General features: G+C 35.0%; 1 protein-coding gene across 1 annotated transcript in view; it reads left to right on the forward strand.

Moving 5' to 3' along the window:
• ATP6V1A (ATPase H+ transporting V1 subunit A) overlaps positions 1-16,155 on the forward strand; it is a 59,527-nt gene extending 43,372 nt beyond the window's left edge. The window contains exons 12-16 of the mRNA XM_081301381.1: positions 895-958; positions 2,956-3,159; positions 10,469-10,563; positions 12,206-12,377; positions 13,828-16,155. Coding sequence (XP_081157507.1) covers positions 895-958; positions 2,956-3,159; positions 10,469-10,563; positions 12,206-12,377; positions 13,828-13,920 — 628 coding nt within the window. The 3' untranslated portion in view covers positions 13,921-16,155. The remainder of the gene's footprint in view (positions 1-894; positions 959-2,955; positions 3,160-10,468; positions 10,564-12,205; positions 12,378-13,827) is intronic.
• The last annotated feature ends 7,736 nt before the right edge of the window (positions 16,156-23,891 follow it).

Below are 23,891 nucleotides of genomic sequence, written 5' to 3' on the forward strand. Positions count from 1 at the left end.
TTTTACTTTCTCTGGTAGCAGTGATTCTTAACCAGGGCTGCATTCCGTTGCCACAGAGCTTCAAAGTAGTTCTTTGAAAATGTACAGGTCATCTCTACATGTTCGGACTCTATAGTTGTACCTTCACTAATGTATTGTATTTGAGTCACAGTATTTTAGGAATAACTTAAAAAATTATAGACATGGTGAAATTAAATCATGGTAAAAGCAAAGTAAAGCCAGACATGGTGGCACATGCCTGTTATCCTAGCAACTGGGGAAGATGAATGAGGCAGGAGAATCACAATTTTGATGCCATCCTCAGCAACTTAGGCCCTAAGCAACTTGGCAAGACCCTGTCTCAAAATAAAAGGGTGGGGATGTTGCTCAGTATTTAAATGCTTCTGAGTTCAATCCCTAACACCAAAAATCAATAAATAAATAGTAAAGATTTTATGATTTCTACATAAAGCCATACTTAGTTCTCCAGCTTTTCCTTCCTTCCTGTTCATCTGTTTGAATAGAATAATGAAATTGATTGTAATAAAAGATCATCTTATTTCTCACACTAGAAGGTGTTCAATAATTCATTGTTATCTGCGGTGTAGTTCTGGCTTTTAAGATTTTTATGTAACATTTTTCTTTCCAAGGATGATTTATTTCTAATTAGAAATAATTTCTAATAAAATTTCCAATTTTATTTATGTTAAAAAGTTAGGGCTTGAATTACCGCCCAGTCATAGAACTTGTGTTTACCTTTTGTTCAATTTGTTTTGGTATTGGGTTCAATCCCCAACACCAAAAATAAATAAATAAATAAGCTTTTACTTAAAAATTGACTTTCAAAAAATTTGGCTTTCACGTGTTATTTTTTTATAGCATTCTGCTGACTATATTATTATTTTTTTATTCTAGAGTTTCTCCACCTGGTGGTGATTTTTCTGATCCAGTTACATCTGCTACTCTTGGTATTGTTCAGGTATGTCTTCCATAGTGTATTTAGTTTCTGAGTCTTTCCTCCTGTGCTATTCTTCTTAGCTGTTCTAACACTACTTAAGTCATCATGTAAAATTTAATTTAGTCACTAAAGAGAAAACAGTGGTAAAGTATGTTTTAGAAATATCTTTAACACCAAGAGCCTTTAATACTGCTTTTCCTTAGCTCTTTTACCAGGTTTTATATTAAACTTTATATATTCATGGACAGTATGCACAGATAACTGTAACTATAGGGTCCAAACAGAAAGGTCAAAAACTGTGTAATGGGGGGCTGGAGTTGTATCTCAGTAGTTAAGTGCTTGCCTCATACGTGTGAGGCACTGGGTTCGATTCCTAGCACCACATTAAAATAAGCATTTGTTAATGGACCTTTATGATGAAATAAAGGTCCATCAATAAGTTAAAAAAAATTTAATTAAAAAAATAATTGTGTAATGACAAAAACCTAGAAGTTTATTTTAACTCAAAAGTATGATCAAGGGTAGATGATCCTATCCAAAAGGGGTTCTATTTCATTCTGTCATGGTTGGATTCCATAGCTTGGTCCATCTTGTGGCTCTACCATCACCTCGCCTGGTAATCATCTGGAAATTACAAGGGAAAACCGTAGAGAAGGCACATCCACATTTTTTTATGGGGGGAGCCAGTAGCTGGGCATGGTGGCACATATCTTTAATCCCAGCAGCTCAGGAGGCTGAGGCAGGAGGATATTGAGTTCAAAGCCAGCCTCAGCAAAAGTGAGGTGCTAAGCAACTCAGTGAGACCCTGTCTCTAAATAAAATACAAAATAGGGCTGGGGATGTGGCTCAGTGGTCTAGTGCCCCTGAGTTCAATCCCCAGTACCCCTCCTCTTAAAAAAAAAAAAAAAAAAGTGACCCAGTCATTTCACTCATCTGTTAACCATATCTAGATGACAGCAAAATCAGAAAATATACTTAATGCCTTGGCATTTGCTTCCCTGTGACAAGGAGGATTGTGAGTTCAAAACCAGCCTTGGGAGAGGGGGCGGCTGGGGTTGTAGCTTAGCAGTAGAGCTCTCGTCTCGAACGCACGGAACCCTGGGTTCGATCCTCAGCACCGCGTAAGAAATAAGTGAGTGAAATAAAGGTATTGTGAATAAATATTTTTTAAAAAATTTAAAAAAAAAAAACAGCCTTAGCAAAAGCAAGGTGCTAAGCAACTCAGTGAGAGAGACCCTGTCTCTAAATGAAACACAAAATAGGGCTGGGGATATGGCTCAGTGGTTGAGTGCCCCTGATGCCTCTGGGTTCAATCCCCAGTACCCAGAAAAAGATGTATGATTCAGAGCTAGAGTTAAAAAAAAAAAAAAGTTTATATGAAGGAATGAATCATAAGTAAGTATGTATGTATAATTCATGTAGGAAAAACAGAATGCTTACCTGTGTTTCTGACAGTAACAGAAGAAATGGCAGAGGCTAAGTTTACATTTTTTAAAGTCTTTAACCTATGCTAAAATTTTGAGTTTAAATTATGAGGGAAGGTGGAACTAAGTTAGGAATTCATAAAATATCTATGAAGGTTTAGTCTCTGAAACATGAATGTCAAATTTTATTGCATTGCCCTTTAATGATAGGAAACTGAATTTAATCAGAACATTTAGAGGTTTTTAATCAAAGTAAAGTGTCCGTTCCATTTCAATAAGCCTTTTCTTGTTCTTATGTTTATATTGTACCATAATAATCTTCAAAAGTGTCATTTTGCCTTTTTGCTATCACATTTCACATTATTAAAGAAAGTTAGATAAAATTTGAATTTGACTTGTATTATTATCCACCCTGAAAGTGAGAATACATTTTTAATGAACATTTTCTACAAGTTTATTCTGTTTTGATAACACTTGACACATACTAAAAATTAAATAATTTGTCCAGTAAATTAAACATAACATATTTAGGAAAAACAAATATGCTTCAATACTCTTAAAAACTTTTTAAGAAAATGATTTTTTTTTAATTAGGTGTTTTGGGGATTAGATAAGAAACTAGCCCAACGTAAGCATTTCCCCTCTGTCAACTGGCTCATCAGCTACAGCAAGTACATGCGTGCATTGGACGAGTACTATGACAAACATTTCACAGAGTTTGTTCCTCTGAGGACCAAAGCTAAGGAAATTCTTCAGGAAGAAGAAGACCTGGCAGAAATTGTACAGCTTGTGGGAAAGGTGAGTTGTTAAATCCCATGGGGTATAGTGTTACAGTGGCCAGTTAAAACCTTGGGTATAAAGCTAACTAAAATGTTTTATTCTCTTTTTTTTTTTTTTTTTTTTTTTTGAGGGTGGGGGTACTGAGGATTGAATCCAGGCATGCTTAACCACTGAACCACATCCCCAGCCCTTTTTTACATTCTATTTATTGACAGGGTCTCACTGAGTTGCTGAAGCTGGGTTTGAATTTGTGATCCTCTTGCCTCAGCCTCCAGAGCTGCTGGATTATAGTAGCGTGCCACCACACCTGCCAAGTTTTTTATTCTTTTTTAAATTTATTTATTTAATTTTTTTTAGTTGTCAGTGGACCTTTGTTTTATTTGTTTATATGCAGTGTTGAGAATCAAACCCAGGGCCTTACACATGCTAGGCAAGTGCTCTGCCACTGAGCCACAACCCAGCCCAAATTTTTATTCTTTATAGCCCTTAGCATGGTCCTGAGTTTATTGTAGGTGAGAGAGGAAAAAAAAACAAAACACCACTTGATTTTCTTTGGGTTCTTGAAATGAAATGTATCCATCAACCAATCAAACTAGAAATGATAGAGGTAGTGTCTTTAACATAAAATTTTTTAAGAACACTGGGACTGGGAATCAAGGATTGGATTCTAGTCCATCCACTAATTAACTATGGATCTTAAACAAGTAACTTACATTCTTATACTTATGTCTTCATGTTTCACCAGAAGATGGTGAGCCAGGTGCAGTGGTACATACCTGTAATCCCATTGGTTCAGGAGGCTGAAGCAGGACGCTTGCATATTTGAAGCCAGCCTCAGCAAACTAGCAAGACCCTGTCTCAAAATAAAAAATAAAAAGAACTGGGTATTGGTAAAGTACCCCTGGGTACCTAGTACCCTACCCTAAAAAAGAAGGTGATGATGATGATGGTTTAATTAAATGTAGCCTAATTAAATTGCTGAATCAAATGACTTTTCATATAGTATGCAGAACTAGTTAGGACTGTTAGAGGGACTGGGGATATAGCTCAGTTGGTAGAGTGCTTTCCTCATGTGCACAAGGCCCTGGGTTTGATTCCTAGCACCACAAAAAGGAAAAATAAATTTTTAGGGCCAGTCATGGTGGCAGACGCCCATAATCCTAACAACTCATGAGGCTGAGGCAGGAGGATTGCTAGTTCAAGGCCAACCTCAGCAATTTAGCAGCAGGTAGGGGGGCAGAGCTTGGGATATGGCTCAGTGATTAACTGTCCTTAGGTTTAATCCCCAGTACCAAAAAAGAAAAGGTAAGGACTATTAGAGTTCTCCATCTGATTCTGTTCTTTTGATGATACCTTAAAAATTCACCTCCTAATTTTTCCCAATAAAGATAGTTTTATTAAATAACTAACATGTATAGCATGTATTAAATATTTATTATTTATAAGGTACTGTGGCTCTCTGAGATTAACAACAAACAGAAGACCTGCAAAACCAGATAAAGGCAATACAGAAAATAAAATTACATGTTTATTTTGTTTATGAATGTAGATATAAAAGTATTAAATGTTCATTTGTTACACCATGTAGGTTATTCAAAATAGAATAATGTATCCTGAACAAGTAAAGGAATGCAAATGTGATTCAACACAGTATTATTATAATTTCCCAGTATAATTAATGTGACAGAAAAGAATATCTTAATCAATATGGAAAAAATATTTGAAGTTTATTTCTTATGAGTTTTAGAAACCTCTTAGGCAAGAAGGAATAGAAGTAAACTTCCTTAGTTTGTTAAAAGATACTAAACTGAGGGGCTCGGGTTGTAGCTTAGTGGTAAAGCGCTTGCCTAGCATGTATGGGGTGCTGGATTCGATCCTCAGCACCACATAAAAATAAGTAAACAAAGGTATTGTGTCTACAACTAAAAGAAAAAAAATTTTTTTTAAAGATACTAAGTTGAATGTGATGGCATGTGTCTATAATACCAGCTACTGGGGAGGCTGTGGCCAAAGAGCCCAGAATGCGAGACCAGCCTGAGCAACATAGCAAGACCCCATCTTAAAAAAAACAAAAAATAAAAATAGCATGCTAAATGTAGGGGAAATATTTGATATAATGAAGAATAGAAAGATTTCAAATGCATTTATTTTTTAAAAAAATCAGTATTAAGACAAGAATGTCTGTTATCACTGTGTTCAATTGAATAGAGAGGTCCTTATTAATAATGTTAGAAATCAGACAAGTTGTAAAGGAAGAGATTAAAATGTCATTATTTATAGATAATATGTTCATATAACTACAAAAATAACAACAGAGGAATAGAAATAATAAGAGTATAAGAAGGAATTGCCATGCAAGATAAATATAAATAAAGAAAATTTCACTAGGATTAGGAATGTGGTTCAGTGGTAGAGTGCTTGCCTAGCATGCATGAGGCCCTCAGTTCTATCCAAAGCACTGAAAAATAAAAATTCTCAATACAAGCAATACTAATTAGGAAATAAAACTAAAAATAAGATTTTCATAATAGCAACAACAAATAGAGTATATGCACTACCCAGAAATCCATATTTTTGTTATGGAAAAATATCTTTAAACTAAAAAATGAAACAGAAAATAATCTAAAAAAGTCTACTCTTTTGGATGGATGACTTATTAAAAAATTACCACTTCTCTTTAAAATATAAGCTCAATGTGATGCTAGTCAAATTTCTAGTTGAATCTTCTGAGCAAATCACTAATCATTCCAAAATCTATTAGCCATCACAAAGATTCACAATCTTAAAAATAAAAAGTAAGGAACTTCCCTCTATTGTTTAATACAAAACCATAGTAAGAAAAACAGTATGGTATTGGTGAAATAACAAACAGTGGTGGGACAGAATAGGTATAGACTTGTGTATGTGCGTTCCCTTGATATTGTGAAGTGACTCCACAAATCAAGTGAAAGGAGAATAGGTTCTTTTAGTGAACAGTGGAAAACTACTATTTGGAGAAAATAGAACTGGATTGCTACTAAATTCCACATATTAAGGTAGACTCCAGGTAGATTATCAATTTAACTATTAGAGGGAAGAGGTTAATAGAAAAGAAATATTAAGGATAACATTTTGATCTAGGATTAGAGAAGGACTTCTTAAACAAACCTCATTGAACACATTAAAAGAAAACAAAGGTTTTTTGATAAAAGTAAGAATTTTTGTTCAACAAAGGCTTACCCATGAATAAAGGTAACAAACTGATAACAGATTGGGATAGGAAGTTTCTGACAAGTAAAACTGGTGGGCTTTCTAAAATATTAACTTTAAGTTAACAAGAAGACTAGAACCCCAACAAATATGACCAAAGGAAAGAGCAGACAGATTATGGAAGAGAAAACCCAAAAAAGATTACAGACCTTTGGTAAAATTGAAATGGATGGCATTAGAGCAGATTATGCTAAGCGAAGCTAGCCAAGCCCTAAAAAACAAATGCCAAATGTCTGCTTTGATATAAAGAGAGCAACTAAGAACAGAACAAGAAGGAAGAGCATGAGGAAAAGACTACAATAAACAAAGATGAATGGGGGGAGAGAAAGGGAGAGAGAAGGGAAAGCATATGGAAATGGTAGGAGACCTTCAATGATACATAAAATTATAAGAGGTTATGAGGGGCAAGGGGGAGGGGAAAAAAAGGGAGAGAATTGAACAACAGCAGGGGAGGTAGAGAGGGAAGATGGGAGGGGAGGGGAGGGGGGGATAGTAGGGGATAGGAAAGGTAGCAGAATACAACAGTCACTAATATGGCATTATGTAAAAATGTGAATATGTAACAGATGTGATTCTGCAATCTGTATTTGGGGTGAAAATGGGAGTTCAAAACCCAATTTGAGTCAAATGTATGAAAGATGATATATCATGAGCTATGTAATGCTTTAAATAATCAATAAAAAAAAACAAATAATAGAAGAATGCAATTAACTTTGCCTGTCCCTTTCTCACAACTCCCAATAATTTTTTTTTCTTTTTTTTTAATTGTTGGTCGTTCAAAACATTACATAGTTCTTAATATATCATATTTCACAGTTTGATTCAAGTGGGTTATGAACTCCCATTTTTACCCCGTATACAGATTGCTGTATCACATCAGTTACACTTCCATTGATTTACATATTGCCATTCTAGTGTCTGATGTATGCTGCTGTCTATCCTATTCTCTACTATCCCCCCTCCCCTCTCCTCCCCTCCCCTCCCCTCTTCTCTCTCTACCCCCTCTACTGTAAATCATTTCTTCCACTTGTATTATTCTTCTCTTACCCCTCATTTCCTCTTATATGTAATTTTGTATAACCCTGAGGATCACCTTCCATTTCCATGCAATCTCCCTTCTCTCTCCCTTTCCCTCCCACCTCTCGTCCCTGTTTAATGTTGATCTTCTCAAGCTCTTCGTCCCTATCCTGTCCTTGGTTACTCCCCTTATATCAAAGAAGTCATTTGGCATTTGTTTTTTAAGGATTGGCTAGCTTCATTTAGCATAATCTGCTCTAATGCCATCCATTTCCCTCCAAATTCTATGATTTTGTCATTTTTTAATGCAGAGTAATACTCCATTGTGTATAAATGCCACATTTTTTTTATCCATTCGTCTATTGAAGGGCATCTAGGTTGGTTCCACAATCTTGCTATCGTGAATTGTGCTGCTATGAACATCAATGTAGCAGTGTCCCTGTAGCATGCTCTTATTAGGTCTTTAGGGAATAGACCGAGAAGGGGAATAGCTGGGTCAAATGGTGGTTCCATTCCCAGCTTTCCAAGAAATCTCCATACTGCTTTCCAAATTGGCTGCACCAATTTGCAGTCCCACCAACAATGAACAAGGGTACCCTTTTCCCCGCATCCTCTCCAGCACTTGTTGTTGTTGGACTTCATAATGGCTGCCAATCTTACTGGAGTGAGATGGTATCTTAGGGTGGTTTTGATTTGCATTTCTCTGACTGCTAGCGATGGTGAGCATTTTTTCATGTACTTATTGATTGATTGTATGTCCTCCTCTGAGAAGTGTCTGTTCAGGTCCTTGATAGAGCCCTAATATCCAGAGTATACAAAGAACTCAAAAAATTAGACAATAAGATAACAAATAACCCAATAAATTTTTAAAACTAAGAATTTAAATAACTAAAATAATAAACCAGGATAAGAAGAAGTATTTAAAAAAAAAAAAAAAGAACATTAATCAGGGACAGGGTTTGTGGGTTAGGGGTAGAGTGCAGTGCCTAGCATGTGTGAGGCACTGGGTTTGAGCCTAAGCCCTACATAAAAGTAAATAAAGGTATTGTGTTTATCTACAACTAAAAACAATTTAAAAAAAAAGAACATTATTCAATTTGTACTCTCATGTTCATAGCAGCCCTACTCACAACAGTGCTAGGAGTGAAAACAACTCAAATGTTCATCTATAAATAAATGAATGAACAAAGTGGTATGTTCATACAATGTGATATTATTCAGCCTTTTTTAAAAAGGGAAATCCTTTCTCTGGCTATAACATGAATGAACCTTGAGGACATTATGCAAAGTGAATACACCATTCATTAAAAAAGTACTGTTATGATTTCACTTAAGAACTATCTAAAGTAGTCAAACTCATACTTCTCAGAAGAAGAAATACAAATGGCCAACAAACAGGAAAAAAATGTTCAACTTCCTAGCAAACAGGAATATGCAAATCAAAACTACATTGATATTTCATTTCAATCCAATCAGAATGGCAATTTTTAAGAATATAAATAATGATAATGCTGGCGAGAATGTAGAGGAAAAGGTGCACTCATATAGTGTTGGTGGGAGTGTAAATTAGTACAACAACTCCGGATAGTAGTATGGAGATTCTTCAAAAAACTAGGAATGGAACCATCATGTGACCTATCTATCCCATTCCTTGCTATTTATGCAGGAAAAAACCTAAATCAACATACTAATCAGCATACTATAGTATATAGGCACATCAATATTTATAATAGTGCATTTCACAATAGCCAAGTTATGGAATCAACCCAGGTGCCCATCAATAAATGAATGAATTAGGAAAATGTGGCATATATACAGTGGAGTTTCACTCAGTCATAAAGAAGAATGAAATTATGGCATACGCTGGTAAATGCGTGGACATGGATAACATCATGCTGAGTAAAATAAACCAGACTCAGAAAATTAAGGGTCAGTGAATTTTTTCTCTCATATGCAGAAATTACAACAAAGTAAGGGGGGGGGTGGGGAAGTAGGGGGCGGGTATCAAAAGCATAAAGGGAAAAGATCATTGGAGTGGAAATAGGGAAAGGGAGGAGAGACAGGAAAGTGGAGAAAATGCAGAATCAACTTGACAAAATTTTGCTGTGTGCATGTATAAATATACCACAGTGAATTCCTCCTTTATGTATACCTATAAAGCACCAATTAAGAATAAATGGATAAATGAATAGAGGGAAGATTAGTAGAGGAAGGAGGATAGGGGGAGGGAAAGAGGACGCACTAGAGACTAAAATGGAGCATGTATTATTATGTCAAAATGAATCCCAATATTATGTGTAACTATAATGCACTAATAAAAACATTTAAAAAAATAAATAATGAAAGGAAGACTACTTGAGTAGAGGTTGGGGAACAGGAGAAGGGAGAAGAAGAGGGAAAGAGGATGTATTAGGAACTGAAATGGAGCAAATGATATTCCGTGCATGTATGATTACATCATAATGAACCCCAGTTTTATGTATAACTATAATGCACTATGAAAGATATTCTTACAATAAAGTAGTCAAGTTCATAGAAACATAAAATAGAATGGTGGTTATCAGTATCTTGGAGGAGGGAAGAAGAGGGGCTTACTATTTACGGACATATGATTTCAGATTTGCAAGATAGAAAACTTCTGAAAATCGGCTTCACAACCCTCTGAACTGAACTCTTTATTAAAAATAGTTAAGATGGCAAATTTTATGTTATATACTTTTTAACCACAAACAAGAACAATCAAAAGCAGTCATAAAGCAAATTTATTAGTACATTCCTGTAATCCCAGCAACTCGGGGGTCTGAAGCAGGAAGATTACAGATTAAAGACCAGCCTTGGCAATTTAGCAAGACCTTTTCTCAAAAAGTAAGAAAGGGCTGGGGATATAGCTCAGTGGTAGAGCACCCCTCAGTTTGATTCCCAGTACCAGGAAAATAAAATTTTTGGTTAAATATAATGTGTTGATTATATTATTTCTGCTTGCTTAACTGATTATCACCATTGGTACCCACATGATGGAACAAAATTTCTAAAAATGTATTTTTTTTTTTCTCTCTTCTAGGCCTCTTTAGCAGAAACTGATAAAATCACTCTGGAGGTTGCAAAGCTTATCAAAGATGACTTCCTACAACAAAATGGATATACACCTTATGACAGGTAGTCTATACAGATTTTTCTTTTTGTTTTTTTTTAATTGAGGCATTATAATTATACAAAATAATAGGATTCATTGTGATATATTTGTAAATGCACAGACATAATTTTGTCAATTTTATTGCCCAGTACTTCCCCTTCCCCTTCACCTCCCCTTCTGATTTTTTTTCCTTATTTGAGGATTTTCTGTTGTGTTTGGGCAAGGAGCTACCTACACATTAAAACCTTTTTTCCTCACACAGATAAACGCTGACTCAATATATTGGTTTATTTTGTAAATTCATAGCAGACATCTAATGGTTGAAATCATCACCTTTTCTTAATTTACTCATTTGTGAAATTATGACAGTATTTTCACTCATACAACCATCTATAATTAGACTAAATTATGGCTTAGTGTGCAGAGCCTGGGGATCATTACCTGCTTTAGAAACTATCTTTGCTAATTCCTTTTATTGCCCATGTCTCTTGTACTCTTCGCTTAAATAATTATGTTATTCTTTCCTGCCTTGTTTGTCAAGAGTCCTGTATCTTTTTCCTTCCACCAAAGCCTTTGTTGCTGCCAGTCCCAGCCCCTTCACTCCTGCCCAGTGCTTGCTTTTTTTCACTATTGTCTCTGCCACTCCTGTGGCATGTTGAAAGTTCCTATTTCTTTTAAACTGTGAGGATTTGAGCCCTTTTCTCCCAAGCTAGCTTTTCTCCCTCAAATCATATTTGGTTCCACATAAGAACCAGAGAACTAAGCAAAAAGGATTAATCAGACCATAGAGCAAGCAGAAAATATGCCTTGTCAGTAAGCCTTCGAAATCTGTTAAATCGGGAACTTAAGAAGCTCTAGGAACCAAACTGCCTACACAAAGATAACTCAACTAGGGAAAAATCTTTGGAAAAGGTATGATAGGACTATGCATGAAATTATGTATGCAGATGTCTAAGAATGTGTTAGAAGACTGATAAGGACAAATATGATTGAATTGATATTTACTCATGTGTACGTACAGTCTCTATTTCTTTGTTACGAAAAGGTATATGAGTAAATGAAAATGAACACATTTAAAGAGAAAGAGGCTACTATTATTAACTCACAGCAATTTGCAGTTCCCCCCTTCCTATTATTCATTAAACCTTAACTAATATCACAAAGGAGTCTTTACAACTCAGTTATTTTCCATTTGAGTTACTTACCTACCTACAAATCTTACAAATACTACAAATCCAGGGAGGGGCATTATAGTGTAGCAGTATTATTTCATTGTCCCTCCTATTTGATGAATTTACAGACAAAAATAAACATCACCCTTAAAACAAATAAAATAGATATCTCCATATCCATCCATACCCCCTCCTATTTGATGAATTTACAGACAAAAATAAACATTACCCTTAAAACAAATAAAATAGATATCTCTATATCCATCCATACCAGTACTGAGGTGTCTTTGCCCAAAAATTCTTCTTAAATAATTATTGGTCTTTTGTATTGTTCTTCTTTTCTTATGTATCGTCTAATAAATATAAGCAGTTTGCATACTTAAATAAAGAAGCTGATTCCCTGGTAATTTATAGTTAAAGTTTTACATACTGAAAATATGCACCCACTTTGGAATTTGTTTTTGTTAATTCTTTTGACCTTCATTTACCCTAGGTTCTGCCCATTCTACAAGACAGTAGGGATGCTGTCCAACATGATTGCATTTTATGATATGGCCCGTAGAGCTGTTGAAACCACTGCCCAGAGTGACAATAAAATCACATGGTCGATTATCCGTGAGCACATGGGGGAGATCCTCTATAAACTTTCCTCCATGAAATTCAAGGTATATTTTGGTTCTGCTGTAACTTTTTTAGTAGGATTTTTTTTTTTTTCTCTAACAGTTTGAGTCCCAAACCTGGGGTATGAAACTTGCTTTTATCATTTTCATATATGCTCAGGATGTATATAACCAGAACAGGTCTTGAGGTGATATTCAAGTAGGAATTCCAGTGATAAAAAATTATGGTATTTCATGTCTAAAATAAATGCTGACTATTTCTCTTTTGTCTTAGCTGCCAGGCAATTTAGAGCTAAATTCATTGTCGAGCAGCAATTATCTTACTTCAAGTGCCTATTAACATCTAACTCCCATGTTCTTCTGAAATGATGTCTGCTCTATTTACTTCTTCCAAATATCATGTAGTACACATTTTTACTTTTACATGACCCACAAGATAAAAATAGGTAGTTATGTTAAATTACCAGTAGAAACTCAAATGTATAATATTGTTTTTGAAATATTTGATCAATTGAATTGTATTTAATTTAATTAAGTCATGACATTCAGGCATATATACTAATTGCCTACTGAGAATGATTCTCAGCATGTATATATAATGTATAAATTTTTACATAACATAGAGTGTATGTATATTTACAGTATAGATTAAAAATATGAATCTGTATAAATATTCACTATATCAAGAATTAATATTCACAATCTTTGGGTCCTGTCATTCATTCCACTTTGAGATATGTGAACCAGGGAAAAAATCAGAGATTTTTGTTTTGTTTTGTTTTTCAGTACCGGGGATTAAACTCAGGGTCCTATACATGCTAGGCAAGTACTCTATCAATTATGCCATATCCATAGGATAAAATATATGAAGGCATTAATTTTTTTTCCAAATACCCCAAAACATGAAGAAATACATTATAGAGTGAAAAAAATAGTTTATAAAAAAAATTATATATAATTTGATTTAAATTTTGTCTTTAAAAATTCACTTAGGAAAAAGATGAAAAGTAAACCTATAATAATGATTTCTGGTAGAGTGATTGAAGGTGAAAACTTTTCTATTTACATGCTTATTGTATCAAAAGCATCACTAGGTTTTTTTTAATGCTTTGGGAGAGTAATATTTTTCCAAGGCATTTAGGAAATTTCCAGCTGTTGGTATGGACAAGCATGTACTTGGTTTTGTTTATTTTCATACTAGTGGAATTACTGGATCAGAGAGCTTTGGGCATTTAAAGTCTTGTACACATTTTACTCAATTAAATTGCCTTCCATGAGGATTTTAAGTGTGGTATATTTTAAAATTTATTTTCCATATTTCAGTTCTGCATCACAGTATGATACTATCAGACTTTGAATAATATATTGTTTTTACTAATTTCCAGTTATATACACCCAGTCATATGCATCTAAATTTTTTAAATATAAGGAAATTATCACACATTCTGAAAATTATTTTCCAAAGGTAAATTGAATTTTTAATATCTTTTTTCAGGATCCAGTGAAAGATGGTGAAGCAAAGATCAAGGGTGACTATGCACAACTTCTTGAAGATATGCAGAATGCATTCCGAAGCTTGGAAGATTAGAATTGTGATTCCTTTCCTCCTATTCCTCAGCAAGCTCATATGTGTATATTTTCTTGAATTTCTCATCTCAAACCCTTTGCTTCTTTATTGTGCAGCTTTGAGACTAGTGCCTATGTGTGTTTTCTTTTGTTTTGCTGTTTATTTGGTAGGTCTTATACAAAACATTCCTTTCCTCCAGTGTTTGAAGGGCCTCCCTGATACTTTATCTGAAGTGGTGAATGTAGTAAATATGATATACAATGGCTACACTACTGTAAACCTGTATGTAGGGTGAACTCCCTACTTGTACTAGGTTTGCCCATTCCTCATCTCCATTAAATTGTAAACAGGACTTACTGCATATACTCTCTTTGAGTAGATTTAGAATGAAAGGCCATATTTTTAAACCTTTTGACAGGTACTTTGTGAAATGACTTACTATCTATGTGGTCCACTTGCAGCTTAGCATTTTGCTAAGTAACTACTTTGCAGGAAATGTTTTACTTTTAAAAAACTTTGATGGTTAATGTTCCAATTATGCATTTCTTTCCCAGTATAAATCAGGAATATTTATGGGAAGCTATTGGGAACTACATTGTTTTTAAAAAGATATTCATGGAGCTCAGCATAATATATAAATCAGTACCCTCTCAAAGCATGAAAAAATAGACAGGTAGTCAAACTTAGCTAACATCATCTTGTTAAACCACACTTTATTTCGTTAGGAAAAATTCAGTATCAAGGACTATTATATACTATATTAAATTACACTAAAACAATCATCGAAAACTTGATCTATATCACATACTTATTTTCCTCAAACATCTTGGAAGCCTAAGTTTTTAAGAATCATGTGGCAATTCGATGATCAGTAAAGTGCCACAGATAAGATACTTAGTAGTGGTTAAAGGCCGTTTGCCCCTTTAAGAACCAGCTGAGCTGTAGTGATTCTTGGGGCCAGAGTGACATTATGTTTTTACAAAGTAATAACATGTCACATGCTTGCATGTTTATTTGCTTGTTGAATTTTTGAACAACCAGTTTACCAATTGTAGAGAATATTGCTTTCGTGGGTTTTTTTTCTGACTTGGAGTTTCTCAGAATATCTATGGCCATAGTAGTGTGACAGTTTCCATTCTGTTTAATAGGGATGAAGTTAATTCTTTTATCTGCTGGTAACAGAATCTGAGTCATGTGAAAAAAAGATCATTTCATCGGATCTTTTAAGTATATGTCTAAAAATAATAAATCTCTGTGTTCGTATACTAAGGCACGCTGCACAACAGCACTGAGAGCAAGTTTCCCATTTACTCTTTCTGACCAATAGAGGTGGCACCATTGCTTCCTTTTTGGGAAAAGGAAAGGGTGTACATGAGCATATCTGATGATTTGATACACAGTGTAATAGCACAAATAAAGTATTTATTTTATGCTTCAGTATGTTATTTAATTTTGCGATAATGCATTTCTTTTGGTCTATTAAAGAAAGATGTGTTCAGTAGTGAATTCAGGTATAGTTTTGTGTAAATCTTTGAAGATTGCATATTTTCCAGTAGCCTGCTATTCAGGAAAGATATTCTTCCATAGAACTTTTTTTTAACCCTTCAGAATATTGACAGATAAGAATTATGCAATGATTTGTTGAGATGTGGACTTAATGGTGCTGCTTAATCAGTTTGCTTCCAATGTAGGAGACTTCCTACCCAGAGGTCCTAAGACTAGTGGAAATTAAAAGGATTTCAAAAACTTCTGTTAAATCTACCAGCAAGCTAGGATTGTGATCATAATGAATGACATGAAGAAACTAATTGACCAAGTATGTTTTCTGTTGTACTGAATTTGAAACATGCATTCTTCCTCCTTTTAAGAATGCTGATGTATGAATGTGAAGATGATTGAGAAACTATGCTCAGATATTCATTGTAAGTGTCCCTTCAGATATATGTTGTAGAATTCCAAATTAGTCACTGATAGTATTTCTTTAGTAAGGCTGTGTTAAAATTACAGCAATCTTTTAAAAAGATTATGCAGTTCTATATTTATTGTGTTGTACCTCGTCCTAAGTGCAGCCAGTGAAACAAGTTTCATATGTATTTTTTCCAGTGTTAAATCTCACACACTGTACCCTTTGGAAATTTCTGTCTATCCTAAAGAATGAATAGAAGAGGCCATATATATTGCCTTCTTATCCTTGAGATTTCACTATCTTTATGTTAAAAGTTATGTATAATTATTAAAATCTATGAAAGAATAAAATGGATTTAAATTATTTGTCTTCTGGGTAGCAGGAAAGCTGCTAGAAAACATGCCACCTTGTTGTATATGGGCTTAGTATTTTAGCACGACCTTTTAAATTTTTTATTTATTTTCTTTATAGATTATTTAAGATCCTAAAACCAAATTGGGGCCATCACTGAAGTGATATCCTATCATTGTATCTTACAATGATTTAAAAATATAGCACATGGAATTTTATTTATTCTGATGGTACTTTAAATTGGAAACGTAAGTGGATTTCTGAAAATCGTAAATTAAAAGAGATCAGTGATACTTCAGTTTCAGGCAAGGGAACAAAGCCTTATAATTCATGCTTTTGCAAGCTGAATTATTTTAGATCCAATGTAGCAATGAACAACATTCATTGTGTAGTTATCCAATATGTTATCTAGGATATGCTTTTTTTAAAAAAATTATTTATTTATTTAGTAGTGGGGATTGAACTCAGGGACACTTGACTACTGAGCCCCATCTCCAGCCCTATTTTGTGACAGGGTCTCACCAAGTTGCTTTGCATCTGCTTTTGCTGAGTCTGTCTTTGAACTCGAAATCCTCCTGCCTCAGCCTCCAAGCCACTGGGATTACTACCGTGTGCCACCATGCCCAGCTTAGGATATGTTTTAATTTTCCTTGAATGTTGTATTTCCAAAGGAGTGAAAAAGCAGGGTGTAATGGACAACTTCATATTCCTACTGAGTGCCATGTTTATGTAGAGGAATACTTAGGAATTCACAGAAAGACTTCTTCCTTATAGAGTGGGTAGTTTTTAGTCCCTTAGGTAATATCCCAATATCTTCCTCATATTAGTTTTAATGGTTTGCTATGCATAAGAGCATGAAGAAGAAAACTCACTTTTGAAAGTCAGTGTGATAAAATGCTGTGGACATTGTTGTAATAGTTTGCATTTTCCTCAGAAGTTGACTCTGAGACAAGTATTTGAGTTTAGGTAGTTTATTTGGGAGATGATCCTAGGAAATACCAATAGGAGAGTAGAGAATTGGGAAAGAATAAAAAGAAGCCATTATAAATATTCATTGTTAAACAAATTAATACTGTTGGACTATGGAACCCAATCCTGCTGCTGAATTCTGGGAGCAAATGAAGAACATGCATCTTAATTATTACACCTGTGAGTACTTTAACCAATCATTGACGGCCAATTCCTATCAATTTTCCATTGCAAACACAATGACAGGAAAAATAATGCCCAGCACATGCATACAGATAGATGAGGCCTAGTGGACATACAAAATCCCCTGGGATATTAGGTTAGCATTCACTGAATGATAACTCATAATTGAAGAGAGAAAGGTGGAATATTACCAGCAACTCTTTCAGGCTTCTTAAGAACCCAGGAAAAAAAGAATTATTCAATCAGTAATTGAAAAGCCGTTCTGCAAAATAAGGAAACACCATTTTAAAGGATCAAGAAACTGGGAGAAAAGATGTGTTTTAAAGAGCAGAAAGTATACACACACGTGCTAATTATGGTGATGAATAGACAGAAGTGGGTTTTAATGCTCCTGAAAGTAAACAGCTTCTTAAGTTAATGGGGATTTTGATCATTTTTTATATCCCTTCCATTATAAAAAAGAGGAATTTGAAGTCCAGAGAAGTTAGTTGATTTGCTCAATGTCAAACACGGCTCTTTATATGAGAATTCACTCTTTTGGTTTCCAGAGTCTGATTGCACTTAAATCATACTGTCTTTCTCTTGTGTCTGCACTTTTTATTCAGAACCAAGGAGTTGAGTTGAATAAAGGTGAGAAAAATAAATTGGAAAAAAGTAAGTTAGAAAAATTACTGGCTACACAAGGTGGACATGGGTAGTACAGTAGAAGGACTCATTTACAATGTGATTCAGAAATTATTAACAATTGAGTCAGTTTAGGAGAATGAATGTAGAAGTAGATACATATGATTTTTACAAAATTAATATAGAAGTATTTAAAGAGAAAAAAACAACATGAACAATAAATGTCTCAAGAATATAAAAAGAACTCCTTTAAGAAAAAAGAAAAACAGATCTTGAAAGATAAATAGATAAGACTTAGGCCACATTGTGTGAAAATGGTGCTCAGATTCTAGTCCTTAGGAAAATATAAGTTAATATAACATGATAACTTTCTTCACACACGCTAGAATGGCTGAATTGGAAAGAAAATACCAACTGTTGGTGAGTTTTTTGAGCAACTGAAACTTAAAAAACATTTTTGGTGTGCTGTAGTCCGGCTGGGCCAAATCACCGGGGGTGACAAGCAACTTGAAGGTTGAAACGGGAACTACTTTATTGCGAGTGAATTCAGCACGAACTGAGCAAGAACTCAAAAGTAGCGGGCACCCGAGGTAGCAGGAGCCGCTTCTCTTTGGGACAGCAGAGGTACATATACCCAACTAATTACACACAGCTTAACTCAGTTAACATCATCTAGATACAGCAGTCAGTCAACAAGGAATCCTCATCATCTTAATGGCTCACTGGCGTTACTTCACAAACCACTCCTCCTGGCAAACTGCCAGGCGCCATCTTGACTTGATTTGCATCCCCAACATCTCCTCCCTTTTGTTTTATTAAACAACAAGTATGTGGCTTAGGGACCGTGCCTGTTTTAGGTTTTCCAATACTACATATGGTCCTTAACCGTCATTGGATGGTCTGACCTCAAATCGTCAGCCTCCTGTCTTAGGTTGGTACCATTGTAATTGGATCTTACCCGTCTTTGACTACCGGCCCAACACACTTAGCCATACTTGTGGATAACAACCAAAGTGGTTTTTACACAAACACCATAAACAACCTGCCACAAGCAGAAGGGAGGAGGATACAAAATGCCATGATATCAAGCCATTGACTGCTCCAAGTGAGAAACTCCTGGAAAAACTGTACCACAGATGACACCTGGTACTAATTACAATTTGTATATCAGTTCTTTTTTTTTTTTTTTTATTTTTATTTTTTATTGATTATTTAAAGCATTACATAGCTCATGATATATCATCTTTCATACATTAGACTCAAATTCTGTTTTGAACTCCCATTTTCACCCCAAAAATCCATATGCAACAAAATGAAATTGAATCCCTTTCTCTCGCCATCCACAAAAATAAACTCAAAATGGATCAGGGAGCTAGATATCAAATCAGAGACACTGCATCTGATAGAAGAAAAAGTTGGCTACGATCTACAAATTGTGGGGTCGGGCTCCAAATTCCTTAATAGGACACCCATAGCCCAAGAGTTAACAACCAGAATAAACAAATGGGACTTACTTAAACTAAAAAGTTTTTTCTCAGCAAGAGAAACAATAAAAGAGGTAAATAGAGAGCCTACATCCTGGGAACAAATCTTTACCCCCCACACCTCCGATAGAGCCCTAATATCCAGAATGTACAAAGAACTCAAAAAATTAAATAATAAGATAACAAATAACCCAATTAACAAATGGGCCAAGGACCTCAACAGACACTTCTCAGAGGAGGACATACAATCAATCAACAAGTTCATGAAAAAATGCTCACCATCTCTAGCAATCAGAGAAATGCAAATCAAAACCACCCAAAGATACCATCTCACTCCAGTAAGATTGGCAGCCATTATGAAGTCAAACAACAACAAGTGTTGGCGGGGATGTGGGGAAAAAGGTACACTTGTATATCAGTTCTTAATGCATATAAGTGATACACAGTCCAGGTAAGTTCTGCAAGCAGCTTAAAGCAGAGGAATCCATTAATATGTCTATTTCTTCTTGAAGTAAATATTAATACAACAGTTTGTACAATTTGTGTCATAGCTATCGCAGACGCTGTAGAAACAGCAACAGCTGTGATGATGGTAGCTGTAATTCCAAAGTCTCCTTTGGTTTTTCAGTAATACTGGAAATTCTTCTATTTTTGTCTTAAAGTAGGAATTCTGGCAATAATGGCTAAAGAAAATTGTGCAGCATTCCAGCAGGCACTAAGAAAACAATTTTCTGAACAATTTAGTACATTATTCTGAACAGAATTATTAGATACAATGAAAAGGAAAGGTGAAAGTAAACAAACAGATTTGTTAACCTTTTTTTGTTCACATATTAAAACAATACCCAATTTAAATTAAACTGTTTAAATCATGTGAATAAAAGATATTTGGATTCATTTTTTCATGAGCGCTCTTCATATATGGACATATGCACATACAGACATACAACACATAACACAAGTGTGCACACATAACACAATAGTAAAGGCCTTGTAGCTTTTCACAGGTGAAATCTCCATTGCAATGTTTAAAAACTCCACAGTTGATTAAAAAATAAAACTAATCAGAAAAACATTATCCCAGGTCTGTATGAGCTCAAAAAATAAAATAGAAAAATTCTTCTTGTAACTTGCATATGGGTTTGAAGGTATTCCCACAAGTAAACCTCAAGGTTTTTTGCATTTGAAATAGGCCTTAATGGTGCTTATTATTCATTAGTCTCCAGGTGTGGGGGAACCATTGTCGAAAATGTAAGGATAACTAAACTGGAGTTCTGGATATCAGCTGTTATGGATTTTGAGCGGAATCATCTTCTTTTTGGTCTGTAGATATTGCTTTAGTTAGTCTCTCTGGAATCCAAAAGAGCTGATGTTCTCCCTGTGGAAACACACAAACAGACCCCCGACTCCAGACAATCACTGGGTCAGGACCTTTCCATTGTCCAGTTAGAATATCCTTCCAAAGTACCTTTGGCTTATGTACATTTTTTGGACACATGTGCCTTTCCGCACACTAAGTCCTGATGAATCCAAATTTTAAAAGTTTATCGTAAAAAGGGTTATGTTAAGTTTATCTTTGGGGGATTTATATCCCTTCCCTATTCCCTCTTTTTGTTTTAATAAGTACATTTTAATAGTTTGATGAGCTGTTTCAACTATGCCTTGTCCCTGTGGATTATACGGGATTCCTTTATGTGAGTAATGCCAAATGATGAGCAAAATTGCTTGAAAGAAGTAGAAGTATAGCCAGGGCCATTATCTGTTTTTAACTGTTTTGGAATGCCCACAGTGGCAAAATTTTGTGAACAATGAGAAATAATATCTTTAGATTTTTCTCCGGTATGAAGGGAGCCCATTAAATATCTGGAAGAAGTATCAACTGTAACATGCAAATATTTTAATTTTCCAAATTCTGGCAAATATGTGACGTCCATCTGTCAGATATGATTAGATATTAGTCTTCTAGGATTAATTCCAAGATTAACTTGTGGTAAAAATGTCACACAATTTTGACATTGTTTTATTATATGTCTAGCCTGTTCCTTGGTTATTCTAAAATGCTTTTGCAAGGTATTAGCATTGACATGGAAGGATTTGTGAAAATTTGTAGCTTCTTCTAGTATAGAAAAAATATGTATGTCATATGTGGTTTTATCTGCTAAATCATTGCCCAAACTAAGGGCTCCAGGCAATCCTGCATGTGCCCTGATATGTCCTATACAGAATGGATCTTTTCTGTCCCAGATTAGACTTTGTATAGCAGAAAACAAAGAGAAAACAGTAGAGGAAGGGGAAATTCTACTAGCATCTTCAAGGGAATTTATAGCATTAACTATATACAAACTCTCAGAAAATAAATTAAATATGGAATCTTTAAACATCACAAAAGCTTATAATACTGCATTAAGCTCTACCTTTTGAGCTGATTGTTCGGGTACTAAAAATGTAAAAGCTTGATCAGGGGTAATTATTTGACCCATCAGTGAATATATTTGGAGCATTCATGATAGGTGTTTTTCTTGTCATTTTTGGAAAAACTACAGGATGCGAGGACCAAAAAGACAACAAAGGATTAGCTGGTACATGGTTATCAAATGAACAAATAGATTTGCACATAATTATTGCCCAAGTATTTAACTCATTAGCTAACTCGTTAATTTGATCCATAGTATATGGAGTGATAATTTTGTTAGGAGAAATTCCAAACACTCCCTTTGCTGCTTTTATTCCTTTGAGTATTAATTGTCCTACAGCCTCAGGATACCTAGTAAGAATAGTGTTGGGAGAATAAGATAAATGTATCCATAATAATGGACCTTCTTGCCAAAATACTCCTGTAGGAATATGTTTTGTTGGTAGTACAATAAATAATAATGGCGAACTTATATCAATTCTATCCAAATGCATTTTTTCCATATATGTTTCAATGAGTTTTAATGTCTTCTTGCTTCAGGTGTTAACATGCAGGGTGAATTTGGATCTGATGGACCTTTTAGGATATCAAATAAAGGTCCCAACTCTCCTGTTGGTATGCCTAGATAAGGCCTAATCCAATTTATGTCTCCTAACAACTTTTGAAAGTCGTTAAGTGTTTTAAGTTGATTTACTTGTATTTGAATTTTTGGTGGACGGACCATTGTCGAGGATAATAGAACTACAAAATAATTAACTGGAAAATTTAATTGTACTTTATCTATTGCTATCTCTAGATTATAATTTTTTAATAAGTTTGTAAGTGTGGCATAACATTCTAGCAATGTGTTTTTATCTTTGTGTGCTAATAATACATCGTCCATATAGTGAAATATTTGTAGTTCATGATTTCTAAGTGGCTGGATTGCTTGTTAACATAAATTTTACACATAGTTGGGCTGTTAGCCATCCCTTGAGGGAGTACTTTCCATTCATATCTCTGATCAGGACTGCTAGGAGCCACAAGCAAATAATATGATGCATGGCACTTTCGGTTGTAAGGTGACGCCAGCTAGCCATTGAGATGATATGATTATGTTAAGATTTACATTCATATGGAAATTGGACTCCTGCTGTTCACCTTGGCCTGCTACGGGACTCATGTTACGGGACTTCCGGAGAGTTCCCATTGGTTGGGGAAGGATAGTAGGAGGGAATTCCAGGGGAGGTCCGGGCCCCCCGGTTCCGGTTTTTGGCTTGCCGGCGCGTACGGAGTATTGGCGGCTTTTTCAAAAATAAAGTTTTGTTCCTGCTTTAGTGGCTCGTGATTCTGTGCCCAGCCAGACTGAGGCACAGGACCTTCATGATTCAGCGCAGGGACAGTAAATGCAAAACGTGGACTTTCCTCAGGATTAATTGGAATTGAAAAAAAAAATCTTTAATATCTATAACTAAAACATACCAGGTTTTTGGCAAAATAGACAATTGAGGAATCCCCGATTGAGCAGGTCCCATAATAACCATCTCGTTGTTAATACCTCTTAAATCTTACAATAATCTCCATTTACCAGATTTCTTTTTGATGACAAAAATGGGAGTATTGTGGGGAGATACAGAGGGTTGTATATGTCCCTCCGCTAATTGTTGTTTGACCAGGTCATGGGCTACTTGTATCTTTTCTTTAGTCAGGGGCCACTGAGGAACCCATACTGGCTTTTCTGATTTCCAAGTAATTTTTATTGTCTCAGTGACCCCTTCTGCAAACCCAATCCATGTCTATTTATTCCTTGATCTATTTGAATTGGTGCTGCTATACCTTGTTCTTGTTTTACTAATCTTTTTTCTTTCCTAAAACCTTTTTCTGGCCCTAATAGTGGATGCATTTGGATTGATGTTATTTGTTAATGTCAAACCTAATTGATCTAGGACATCTCGTCCCCATAAATGTATAGGAAGATGATCCAATACATATGGCTGTATAGTTCCTTCACATCCTTCAGGATCCTTCCAATCTAATACCATTGCACTTCTATGGGGATTAGTTGCCACTCCTAGGCCTCGAA

This window comes from Spermophilus citellus (assembly GCF_964194105.1).
Source record: "Spermophilus citellus genome assembly, chromosome: 7".
In the NCBI taxonomy this organism is placed as follows: Eukaryota; Metazoa; Chordata; class Mammalia; order Rodentia; family Sciuridae; genus Spermophilus; species Spermophilus citellus.